Here is a 14,135-nt window from a genome sequence, read left to right as displayed (position 1 = left end):
AATTACACCGTTCCAGTGCATAAATTTCAATCATGCGACCACAGAAAAAGAGATGCATTACGCCATGGCGAATGTGTGAGTGTGGTGGTGGTGATTGGTAGCGGAAATGCGATACCAAATCACCAATTTTACATCTCAAACATGTTTCAAGACTTTGTGTTTTACCACACCATTCTCTCTTGATGCCAAATAATGCTATGCAAATTCATTCCTCCTAAGCGAATGCAAAACAAGTTTAGAACATAAATTCGTGCTTTGAAAATGCGGTTTTGTTATTCATACAATAAAAGGTTAGTTTTAAATTGCGTACTAAAATGCTAAAAAGTCCAATGAATAAAAGACAACTAATTAACGCATTTCTGAGCTAATTGCGAAACATTTTATCAGAACGTCTCTTCATTCAACTGAAAAACCTTTGTTTATGCAAAGAGATAAACAACTCGAAAGACAATGAAGCTCGCCGCCGAACGGTGGTCATTGGAAAGTGTGTACAAATCGCTCGTGTCATTTATTTGTGATAATTGATGAAAGTAAAGGTGTAACAAAAAATGAGTCAATGTCTGGCCGAAGAGGAAATAGCACATTATGATGAAAATTATGTATAAAATGAAGCGACAATTTTTTTTGTTTGCAGCTTAAAGAAGAGAAAATGAATATAAAAAGTGCGTGTGGCTATATGTAAACAATTGTTTGAAAACGATAATTTCAGAAAAGTTTAACAATGCATAAAACCGGCCACATTTCAGTCGTTATCTTTTCAATTCCTTTGCACTTATTCTGTCAATTCAATGTATTTTTTTTTTCTTCTCTTAAATATTTGTCGTTTTCCTTTCAACACTTGCGTGAGTTACTCATCATAAGTAAACTATATTCAAATAAATGCTGGATCAATGTGTGGCGTTTTGATGTTTTTCCATTCCGAGAATCGGTTGCCGCCGCTTCAACTTTATTTGACTTTGGTTTGTTTGCCATGTGTTATCTCACTTAAATCGATATAATAACATCAAAATTGAAATTTTTCTTCGTTGAATGTTTTGTATTGAAGTGTCAACATACGGTTCGAATACTTTTGTTATCTTGAAATGGACAAACATCTTTGATATTAGTCAGGAAATGGTTTGTCAGACAATAACGATCTTGGTGATCTCAATGAAATGAAAAATACAGATCCTATTTTCATGGAATGACGCGATCACCTCGAAATTTCGAAGAATATGGAGAAAATATTTCAGTTTTTCCTCTCCTTCATTGTTTTTTAATCCATTTAGTCATTACATCGGCGAGGAATGATCAAAACATAATTGAAAGGAACAAATAAATTCCTCTGTTACATTTCTCAAAAAAAAGAAGAAGAAATTAAAGCGTTAAATGTTTGGACTGCATTTTTGTCGACCCGAAGAAAAGGTAATCGAAAACGATCATACACGCATTTGTTTCGGTAGCCAACATCGAAAGCCGGCCAATTAATCATTTGAAAGTATTTCGAAGCGAAAGAAAATATTATAAATTGCTGATATTCATCATTTGGATGCGCGTACATGTTCACTTGTATGTGAACCAACCCCTTCTCGATCAAATATCTGAATGCAGTTAGACACTCCGGCATTCATCTTACTTTTCTTCTGCGTCGAGTCGGTGGGAAAAGTTTGTGATATCGTCAAAACAATTTCTTTCTGTATTATAACTACTTAATTACGTCTAATTAACAGCGTATAGTTTTTGTCGTATGTGCTCGTTTCTGGTAACGCAAGCAAAAGCAAACAAAATCGAAATTCCTTTTGTGTGCGATGAACAACCGATTGAAGTACACGTACTCGGTCTCATTCTCAAGTGTTTTTTGGGTTCCCCCTTTTTCATCTCGGCATATCTTTTCAATTGTGTTGGCATCGCCTTTGTTTTATAACATCCTTTGAATACCGAAATACGAAATATGAATCGGTTTCATCGTTCATCCGTTTGGTTTCATTCATCTTTGAACACTTTTTCGGATGGGTTTTTAATCTGTCTCAATTTACTGCGAGAACTGTAATTCGTTGGCGTTTCAAAACTTTGCTCATATTTTTCTCACGGATTCGGTGCCGTTCATGCTGCACACATACATGAAATTATTATAGTTGGTAATCGCTTTTCTTTTTAATTTATTAAGAATGTCAACTGGTTTTTAACAAAATGTTTGCAGCTTACGTTTTTTTCTTCTTCTCTTCCTCGTCTCTTTCTCTCTGTTTATGTCATTCATGTACACCCAAAAAATATGTGCGACCACATTCGCTCTTTTTTCCCACTTGTCTCCAGATTTTTTTATTGTGAAGTGCAAAAAGTTAATTTCCATGTATACGTTAGCATTGATGAAAACAGAAATGATTGAAGTAAATTACAAACGTCCAAAACATGTGCTGCGGCCAAGAACAAGTGTTTAGAATTATGTTGCACTGTTTCATTTTAACAGAAGTTGTTGTGTCATACGTTTTATTTGTTCACATATGTTTTGCAAAAAAAATGAAAATAATAAGCAAACAAAAAAAACTCCTACTGTATGGTTACACCGCTTTGACTTCCTAATAAAGTAATTTGAACAGTTCAAATGACTTCACTTGCTAAATCAATCAGAGAGAGGTAAATGGTATTATAACTTGTCGCTTCCGATGGATCACATTTCTCAAGATGAGTGCAGAGACATCAATCTCTTATAAACAGCAATTACAAACAACAAATTGACAATTTGAATAGCACGAAATGATGAAGATGATATTTTAATTAAGCGACTGCTTTACCAACGTCATCAGCATACAGAAATTATGATGACGGCAACGGCGACGACTACGATGAACTCGATCGCATTGAATGACGAATGCATGTGTAGTACACTTTATTTTACTCGCAACAGCTCACATAATTCATTTTCTCATAATGTTGTTGTTTCGTCGTATTTTTTTCTCTTCTCTTCCTTCAAAATTGTTTCCAATTTATTCTTCTTCGTTGGACTCACTTCCCGTTTCCCTTGCATTATACATATGATTTTTCGTTTTAAGTTGTGTGTTACTTTTCACTTGCTTTCTTTCATATGTGGCGGCTAAAATCGGGTGATACATTAATAAGAGTGCTAGTCGATTCGTTTGAAGAAAAAAAGCGATACATTTCTATGTGTTGAGGGTAAAAAACAATATGTTGTCACAGAGAAGAAAAATTAAGAGAGAATGGAATCGAATAGTCGCGTCAAGTTAAAAACGAAGATGAAATACCATATTTACCATTCAGGCATAGTGAATGTGACCAAGGCACATCATATTCAATGTATGTGCACGCAACACACTCATGTAACATATATATATATATATCTTTGGTTATGGGATGGCATTCGAAGTCGATTCATTAAAAATCTCGATCCATAGCCACTTGAGCTCATAAAAAATACACAACACGTTTTACGTTGCATTTTTTTCTCACTCTTTTCGCCGGCGTAAACGACAAAGACAGAAAATGCATATGTCGCTTATTATGTGCAACTATACTAATTTTAAAAATGCATGCGGTGTTGATGGAAAACCGAAAAAAGAGCCGAACCGAAAGACAGAGAAAAAAAATCGTTGAAACAATCATGTGTCAAGTACACAAACAAAGCCAAAACTCAGCGTCGACGGTGAGAAACGGTCGGTCGATGTCGAAGAAATCCAGAAGAAGAAAAAAAACGAAATGAATATGAAAGAAAAAATCAGTATTAAAAGTGCATTTTAACCCTTAACCGCACAGGCTAAAACAGTAACGTAAGCGCACAGGTGGGGTCTTTTTGGACCCATGAGAAATTTCATACAAAACTTATGCAAAATGGTATCCAATGAGTAAAATATGTCATTTTATAGTTAAACCATAGCTTATTCCTTACTTTCCAATACAGCATCACAATTTAATATTGATTTTTATGGAAAAAAAAATCAATTATAGCCAAAATGCTTGGTAGTTATTGATATGTACGACTTTCAGACAGTCGTGTCTTTCACTAATATCGCTAATCGACAGTCGTTGGCCAGTTAATGTGCTTCGTGTACTGCGCCGAACTACCTCTCGATATGTGAGATCAATATAGATCGAGTCTCGAGACTGCTTCCCGAAGGGCGATCGCACTTTGAACACTGTGGCTCTCTGGCATTTATGAGTTCAACCCTATGTAAACATTTTTCCTTCCTCTTCTTCTGCATTTGCAAGAAGCATGTGTGATATATCAGCTTAACTCTGAGACACCAGGTGGCAGCACATTTGCGTGATCGAAACCAATTACATTGCTTTATATGGAGTGCGATGAGATCGCGCTGCTTCCGTTCTTCCTCCATACTTGGCAAACATGTTGTTAGACGTTCGCAACAAGGCAAACCCTGCCACACCAGCAACGTTCACCAAATTCACGAAATATGCCCATACATTGTGTTTTGGATAGGATAGATCCGTAAGATCTCCGCAAGAGCTGGATCTAAGCGTGCGTAGGCCGCCGCATGATACATACTTTGATTGGCACGCCTGCTTTGATTTGCGCGTCGAAGCAACACAGAAAAACGAACGAATATATCATGCGGCGGCGTATGCACGCTTAGATCAAGCTCTTGTGGAGATCTTACGGATCTATCCTATCCAAAAAAAAAACAATGTATGAATATATATTATAATGGCAAATGCCATTTGATTTGCGATGAACAGTATACGTCACGGACGAAACAATTTACTGTGTTGTTGTTTGATGAAATGTAAATTGTTGTGTCAACAAATCTCCATGAGTTTCATATTGGCCCATACAGAATACATCATTTCCCATACAAAATACTTTGGGGTCCAAAAGACCCCGTTGTGCTTTTACGTTAGTATTTTGTATAAGACTTCCCAAAACTTCATCTATGCACCAAACATTGAAATTTTTGATTTTATCACATAGATATGATATTAAAAAAGAAAACGCTCAGCGAAATTTTCCAATTTTTTTTTATATTTTTGTGATTTTTTCAAAAAACTAACTCTTAGGGCCTAAGAGACCCCACGTGTGCGTTTGAGGGTTAAATAAACTTATGCGTCAGTCAATCGCTTAATAGGTCCTTCCCCTTCCAGTGCTTTGTTGTTGTTGTTGTTGTTATTGTTTTTCGGTGCGATTTATATTAATTGAGAGAGTCTCAAATCACCTGTGTTTGCCTCTAGAAACAAGTTATACACAATTTTCAGCTTCAAATATGAAGATATTTTTCACTTTGGCTGTTGGTTTGCGACGGGTCGCTTTTCTTTTGTTAAATGTTACAAATGCAATTGCATATTTTAGCACTTCATCAAGTAATGCAGCTCGAGACGCGTCCGACACGAAAACCGTTAGACTTCGCATTCAAGCTCGATTACATTTCACATCAAATGTCATTCAAATGCGTCAACACACAAACATCGACTCGCGCGCACACACGCTTCCACAAAGATATGAAGAAAATTTATGGATTATGTTTTGGATCGGCAGCAAACTGATGGATTTAACGTGCACTTTGGCTTTTCATTTATTTGCAGTCAGACAACAACTCTTGGGTATTAATCAACACTTGAGTGCAGCAGCACATTTCGAAAGTCACAGTGACTTCAAAATGCCTTAATACTACTTTGGTTTTGTTTTTGTTTTTAGATGTTGGTTTTCCGTGCGCAAATTGTTTTGATTTTAAATGTGGTTCGTTGTGTTGCCGTTAAAGTTGATGTATGAGGAAAGGCAGCCCGAATTTATGTATGCCTTTTCAGAAATCAACGTCTTTATGGGAGCGTATGTAATACATAATAAATTACGTGTACGATTGTTTCAATATTCAATGAACGAATCAAAATCAATTCAACACCGAAGCATTCTTGTTGTTGTTGTTTTTATTTTTTCTTTCAATCGACACGTCAATTGCGCGATCTTTGTGTGTGCCAACTAATAAAAACATTCCGAAAACTTAATTCACATGGACACATTCGGTATTCTCTCTTCGTATATGGTAAACGTCTCACTCTGTGTGAAAGTATTGCTTGTCGAGCGCCTTAAAAATCCAAAAAATTAATCGCTACAATTTTCTTTGCGTTGATATAATTACGTCATTGAAAATCAGTTCTCCGGCATATGAATCAAGTCACCAATCAAACCAAATATAAAATTGTGTGACATGCACTCTAAACGCCCAAACAAATTTTCCATTTCAACATTGTTGCAAGTCAAAACAACAGCAATAAATTTTCAAACTCTATTTCCAAGAACGGAATCAATTAAACAGAAATCAAAATCATTCGAAGACACACACACACACAGATACGTAACAACAACAATTGAACTTTCAAGTCATTTATCTATGCATTTTGTTCGTTCTGACTAATTTGTTGCGTTTGCTGTAATAAACATACTTGTGTTTATATTTATCGTTGAAAATGTCCGTCGGAACAAATTTTTCCGTAGATAGAAGAAAATCGTAAATGTCGATATTATTGAATGAAAAGAATTGTTTTTCTATCCCACCAAGAGTGCTTTTATAAGAGTCAAGAATAAATGGCCGAACTGATTTATTCCTTGAGATAACTCAAAGGTTCGTAAATTTGTTTATTCAATTCAACAAACGTTGCATTGCATCGGATCAGCTTCACAAGTGGCTGTTGAATCACACACAGCACAGCAATTATCAATGCAAACAAAGAAAAACCAAACAAACACAGCGAATGAAATAAGAAACGCGCAAATAATCATATATAGAAATAGCGAAATAAAACCATATCTGATCTAATTAATTACATAAAATGTTTAACGACAATTTGAAAATACACGGCGAAGAAATGAGCAGAAGCACAATGAAACGTGCAATAGGATGCTCTATTCATTAAATGCGACATTCCGATTTCAATTCGTGCGCGATCTTCAAAACTCTCTGAATCGCATTTGCTTCTGGAGTTTTTTTTTCTCTCCTTGGTGTTCAATTGTCCCATGGTTACAGCAAAGACGATATCACGTGTATATCGATTTTCAGTTTTGGTTTTCCATTTCAAGCGTCGACAACGATGTTTACAGTAATCCGAATCGGAAGGCGCAATGTGTCCAATGCATTTACAAGCAAACAAGAAAAAACCGAAGATTTTTCTTTTTGCTAGCGGCATAATAAGTACCGCTTGGGAGGTATTTCAATTAAAATTAATCGAATTAATTCGCTTCTTTGGCGATTCGATGCACCATACATTTGCTGCACACTCCAGATCGCATGCATTTAGCCCCTGAATACCGCTCATGATACGGTTTAAATTTATTAGCAAATCGTGAACCAATTGATATTATTCTTCATTTCAAATGCATACTTACGGCGGAGATAAATCGAAAAGTATCAATTTCATTTGAATGTTTTTGAAACGTCGTTCAAACGAATACACGTTGTCGTTTTATAAATTAGATCAGATTAACAAATGAGTCACATAATAGCTAAACGTATGCACCCGATCGTCCAACATCTCCAACAGAACATTGGTCAGCAAATGCTTGAACCTTCACATGCTTTGCGACCATTGACCGTGTAACTTGTGCCTTTTTTTGCCATAACTCTCATTGATTTATTGTTTGAAACACATTCGAATGGAGCATAAAAGAGGCGGTCAAGAAATGTCATTTACACAAAGAATGGCTTTAGGTCACAAATTGTCTTCTTTGCCTTGTTTCGTTTACTTTGAAAATAACTTTATTGCAAAAAAAAGCAAAAAAAGAGTACATATGTAAACTAAATTTACTAATATTTAAACTATTTTTTTTTTCTTTCAGGATTTACATCGTGTGCTCCATCTCCATGCAAAAATGGTGGTCAGTGCATATCGAAACCAAAAGGCGAATCTTATTGCAAGTAAGTACCAAAACATTTTATCTTATTTTCGATTCTCTTCCATAAACCATAAAGTTCATCGCAATTACCATGTCAATTTGGTATATTTCATGCAAATTTTGATTGTAAACTGCCGTTAACTCGACAACGTTACATTAAACAAAAACAAAAAAGAACTAAATAAATGCATCTGCTTAAACATGCGATTTTCGTGTCGCGATTCTTTTTTTTTTCATCGAAAAAGTTTCAAAATAACGCCCGCAAGACACAAACCAAATGATCATATAAGAATTGGTAAACAGCAACAAGGAAATCAAAATTCGATGGCATGAATAACGAGTAGAAAGAGACAAGAAAGAGAGCGAGAGAGAAAATGACAAAAATAAAATATAATTTTTCGAATGGATTTTCATTCAACACACAAAACATGTGAGAACAAAAAAAAATCCGTTGAAAAAATGACAACGTGATCGTGACAATTTAGCAGCAACGACAACACCGCGCGCGCATGAAGAGAACGATGACGACAAACGGCAACAGAAACTAAATCTACAATAAAATTAAAATGACAAAATTTGATCGTGCTTAATCACATTAAAAACCGTTACGAGACGGCTCGTTATTGGTGCTGCTGTGGTTGACGTTGCTTAAAACTATGCAAGGAAAGAAAAAACAGTTTGTAATATATGACCATGGCGGAAAATTTATTCGAATATATCGTTTAATGTTTTTTTATATGTACCGTGCCCATGTGACGTGGTTTCGATGCACATGGCAAATATGAAAAAAAAAACAGAACTAGGAGAGTACTGCACTCAAGACACAATAAAATACCGCAAATAAGTTATTCAATAAATGCAAACTACGACCCAAACGCGCTCGCATACATATCGAAATCACATTTGTAAAATTATGCATCAAAACGACTTGAACTCGTTCTTTACCGCACCGCGCGCGCACTCACACTGTGTTGACTTTTTTGTCTTCTCTATGCCATTATTTTAAATATTTTCACGACAATTTTTCGCGAGCGCCAACTCCGTTTGAAGGAAACAATCAACGGCACAAAATCCAGAAAAAATGAGACACACTCACACTCTCTCGCAGGCAAGAAAAACAAAAACCAAAAATATTCAATTGTCTTCTAACAATAATTTTTTTTTTCTTCATCTGTCTTGTTATCGTTCGGTTATGTCAAATAGAAAAATATGCTTTTTTGCTGAACAAATGTCTCGTTGTGAAACGCTTACGAAATTACCTGAATAGACAAAAGATCCCAATTTATATAAAAGAAAAAGGGAAAATTGTAAGACGACAGTGCGCTTGCAAAATTGATTCATTGAATAAAATTGGCTTTCTTCAGCAACTGAAGTCGCAAAGCAAAGCAAAGTTTACAAAGCTTGCAGAAAAATTGTTTGCTCCTATTTTCAATTGTTTACTTTTTTGCATGTCAAATGTAATTTATTTGAAAATTGTCAGTGGAAGAGGCATAAACGGAATGGTTATTAGACGGTAAAAGCATGGATAAATTCATCAAAATGAATTTGAATCATTAGTCACTGAGGAAAATACTGAGAATTTTTTTTTGCGACAGAAACAAAATTACACGAAAAAGCCTGTGGACAAATCACAATTTTAAGCCACACACATTGATGTGCAGCCTTTTGCCAGTGCTGGGTTAAAGATCATTGACTTGTTTTCTTGTTCCTCTCCGACCGTAGTCTTTTCTTCAAAAGATCTATTATGTCTTTTTTTTTCGTGTATGATTCTGCTGTAAGTCGATGACACGAATATCGTCCCAAAACTTTATGAAATGGCAAATGCGAAAATATGCGCACAGCGCGCAGTGCTACGTGATTTGTCATTTATACACGCTATTCGGCACAAGTGAAGGTTCTGAGAAAACAAATGTATGAAATTCACGGCTTTTAAAATATTACAGTCCTAGATAATGTTGTTTACTTAAGTTCATTTAACACCTACAGTATTATTGGATAAAGGACAGTTTACGTTCCATTCAAGTCGTTAGTGTGTTAGTCGCTTTAGAGCGTACGGCTTTGTGTATAACGATCACTTTGTGCATAAATATTGAATTGAGAAAAATGTTTACGTCTGAACAAGTCAAACTGATATAAAATGCCCACATTTTTCAAACTCGATGTGTGTACGACTCGCTGCTAGAGGGAAACCACGCAAGATGTGCAGAATCAAATGCGGATGTCAACTGTTTTTTTTGTGCATTTGTATTTAATATGTTTCTTTATTTTTTTCCACTGTGATTGTATCAATCTTCTAATCAAGTTGTCTCTTCTGAACTTGGAAAACATTCCAATGTGATATGAAGATGATTTTGTGCGAAACAAATGCAAAATGAACTGATTCAAAGTGAATGTAAGAAGAAATACGTAAGATAAAGGAACGGTGATAATTAGTACTTTTCGCCATTTTCACATCTAGACAAATAAGTCTTGTCTACTTGCAGCTGCAGTAAATATGGTTCTGTCAGTGTCGAAGAGAAATTGCAAGACAGCTTTTGCTTGTTTCTTATTTTTATTATTATTATTATAAACAGGCAAACAAGACTCGAATGTGATAAAAGAAAAAGAAACGCAACCAAACATGATGCGTGGGCACATTCTATCGTGTGTACAACGCCGTACTTGCATAGTTTCATCAGTGTTGCACGAGGAAAATGTTACACGGTACCAAGATGATCAAGCATAAAAGAAACACTCACTGAGATTATATTAAATGAACCCACACAAATACACGCGAACAGACATTATCCATATGTTCATTCTATGTTCAATCATTTTTCATTATATTCACAATGCATTCATTTGTTCCTCTCTGAGCTTCGGTGCATGTTGAACAAAATGAAAAACGGCATTGAATCGAACGCAAATGTTTATGTGTAATACGTATATACACACACACACACACGCATACCACTTATATCGATCGACAGCGTGCCTGAATTGCTCCTTATTTTTGATGCGCAGCGCCCGAAAAAATTTCAATCGAAAAAGAGATGTTTAAATGCGAACTCGCGCAACAAGGTTCATTGTAAAACTGGACAAAAGGCACTCGCACAAAAAAAATGGCTTAGCATTTATTATATATGCACACGTGCAACGAGATAAAAGAAGATCTTTTGCGCGCACTCTATTCACTCCGTTCGATGAAGTGCATTCATCGCATTTACATTTCAGCTCTTGCATTGATCTTGCTATTAAATAAGCAAACAGAGCAAAAGTTTCGAGCAATTCAGCCAACTTCAGAATATATTGAGTCTCTTCTTACCTCTTTATTCATCGCGAAAGCACTACGAAAAGTGAATGCATCTGGTTAATTTGATAGAGTTTTAAGAAAAAGAAGATAAACACAAATAAGAAATCGATGTAGAGAGTGCAAAAAAAAAAACAACGACAACAAAAACTCGAAACAGAATAAGAAAACGAAAAATAAATGAAAACAAAAATCCATCCTTTGTTTATTCTTAATCTCTGATTGCATATTCAGTGCATTGTTTGATTCGGCCGCGCGAACAACGATCAAGAAGAGAACAAGCGAAATAACTAACCAGAAAAAGGTCAGTAATGTTCGATTGTTGCTTAATTTCAATTCCTGTTGGATTAACTTGCTTTTATTTTGTGTGGCAAAGTCGATTACGCCCTTAACTCCACACATTTCGCTTATTCAGACGATTAATGCAATCGCATGATGCGCAATAATCATTTCATAAATATATGGTTATCATAAGCGCGCGGCGCACAACAATTGCTAACAATTTTCGATTGGTTTCTTTATTATTGCTCTCGTTGATTCATCATTCATCTCTTCATTTTGTTTCAGCACAAGAACATTTTGGTTTCAATATAGAAAAACGAAAAACGTCTGTCCCGTATGTTTACTTTCATATAACATTTCTGATATCTTTGTATCCGGATAAAATTTCTTTTTTTGGGCACAACCATTTGAATTTAAATTTTAGTAAAATATGGTTTCACATGTGTGCGCATATAATTTTGGCTCCACTTTTTTCTGCAAACGGTCCTTTACGACTGCGATACTTTCCTTATTAATCACAATCGTTTTTTTTAGTATTTGTGATAAATGGTTAAGATCAAAGTGGTTCTTGGCCTTTGTGAAAATTGAAAAAAAAAATTCAATTTGAAATTGAATTGTTCGTCAACATTTCAAAATGTCTAACGGACTATTATGTTGGGTTGTCGTATAGATGCTTCCGTCAAAAACTGACAAATATATGGGCCCAATTAAGCGTTGTTTCTGTGGAAAAAACACACAGAGAAAGAAGCCGTTTGCTTAAATTTATTACATTTTTGTTAGCATCATTCACCTTATCCGTCCAATTTTTTTCTTCTTCTCTCGCTCTGCATCGACTCTTCATTTCTCTTTTTCGTTCTTTTTCACTTCGTTTGTTTTTATTTCATCGAGTAATAAAATAACATGGACAACTAAACATGTAAATTTTGAGCGAAACGTGTGAATTTTATTTTTATTTTTCTAATCACATCGTGGTGGTTCTTATTTTATATACGATTTAATTTCTTGGCGATTTTTTTGTCTTTTTTTTGCAATTTAAGAGTGCTTTCATCCATTTTTGCATAATATGTATGTACTGTACAGGCAAAAATATCCAAAATGTTAAACTTTTCAACTATCTTAATGTGTTTAAATTTATGCAAAAGTTGATGTGTTTTTTTGTTTGTCTCAAGTTTTGTTTCTATTCAAGACACTGTCGTCATTCTTGCTTCCTCATTCTGCTAATGTAACACTTGAAATTTATGTGGCATAAGCCAAATCGATAGAGAGCAAAAAAAAAATGTTGAGATAAATGAATTTTGTTGTTCAAAAATAGATTCTCGATTGTGGCACCGACACAGTCGAAAATAAATTGAAATGGGACCACATTCAATGGCGAATCTTCCATCGAATTGAACGATTTGTATTCTAATGACATAAATGATGTTCCATGATAGTGTTGAAATTAAAATGTTTGATCATTTGTTTGATGTGTAAAGGTCGATGGACAGTGACAAAACATACGTGATATTTAAAATATATGCGGCAGATATATCAGCACAAAATGGATAATGTGCGTTTTTCCAATGCTTTATCTATTTTTTCTGCTTAAATATTCATGAATTAATGCGATTCTTTTGTTTTTTCTCTTTTCATTTCCACAAACAAAAATCCGACGGCAATTTTCTCAGACTCCCATTTTAATAAATCACACGGTTTACAGTTAATTACCATGTCGCACCTTTATTCCCTATTTTTCTGGTGAATTTACCGCCATTTCTCGATATTCGATGCTCTAGAAGAGTCAAGTGAAATGTTTTCCGGATTTTGCTCTTCATCAAATTATGGAGATTTTGACATGATTCTCAAAATATATCAATTTTGAGAACGGAATAGAAAAGAAAAACAATTTCGATTCCATTACACTTGTTTTCAAAACGAACCAAACAAATCAGAGATTCAATTCAACCATTTTTTCAACAGTCCATAATTTTTTTCGCATTGTTTTCGATGTTAAATACACAGTAATGAGTAATTAAATACAACAGAGTCAAATTAGTATTCAATTACAAGAAGTTGTTTTCAAACATTACCGCCTTCAACGTTTTCTTTTCGGTTTTGATCTTCTCATTTGTCTAGACGAAACTTGCATCACATTATGTTTGTTGTTGTCTCAATTCAGTGTCATCAAATCGAAATCATCTGTGCATCATGTGCAGTTTCTTAAATGTTTTGCAAAACAAGTTGTCATTCATATCTATGAGAGAGCAAATTGTGCATGAATAAGCATTAATGTGCGTGAGAAGACTGCATATCGAACATCTTGTTCAGCAATTACATATGAAATTTGTCACGAAACGATCACATTGCACTGCACACACACACACACAAGAAATAAATCTCGTTTACAGATGAACAGAAAAAAAATCGAGCACTTGAAACATTCTGTCATTCGATAAACAAAGTAATCGATTGAACTGGCATTCAATTCAAAGAAGAGAAACAAAACGACAATATGCCAGTGAAAATGAAGGAGCAAAAAAAATGATTCTCAATTTAACTTAGTGCAGACAGAAAAACGAGTCGTTATCTGAAAATGGTCTCATTCTTCTCTTTCTCTGTGTTGTTTTTTTCCGTTGCTCTTCATCCCGAGACCGAATATTCGAAAAAAAACATCTGTTCGTTAATTTAATAATTGTATGTGGATGCGCACACACATGAATGTCGCATTGGTTCGAGTGGTGCGCTTCGACATAG

The 14,135-nt window shown here is 34.9% G+C and overlaps 1 protein-coding gene across 1 annotated transcript in view; it reads left to right on the top strand.

Moving 5' to 3' along the window:
• LOC116344530 (neurogenic locus Notch protein) overlaps nucleotides 1-14,135 on the top strand; it is a 99,585-nt gene that overhangs the window by 26,770 nt on the left and 58,680 nt on the right. Inside the window, exon 2 of the mRNA XM_031773132.1 lies at nucleotides 7,775-7,853. Within this exon, the coding sequence (XP_031628992.1) occupies nucleotides 7,775-7,853 (79 nt within the window). The remainder of the gene's footprint in view (nucleotides 1-7,774; nucleotides 7,854-14,135) is intronic.

This window comes from Contarinia nasturtii, unplaced genomic scaffold (assembly GCF_009176525.2).
Source record: "Contarinia nasturtii isolate CC-2019 unplaced genomic scaffold, AAFC_CNas_1.1 Cnas_scaffold_1037, whole genome shotgun sequence".
NCBI lineage: Eukaryota > Metazoa > Arthropoda > Insecta > Diptera > Cecidomyiidae > Contarinia > Contarinia nasturtii.
Note: the sequence above shows the minus strand (reverse complement) of the source record. Positions and strands in the feature narration are given on the sequence as shown.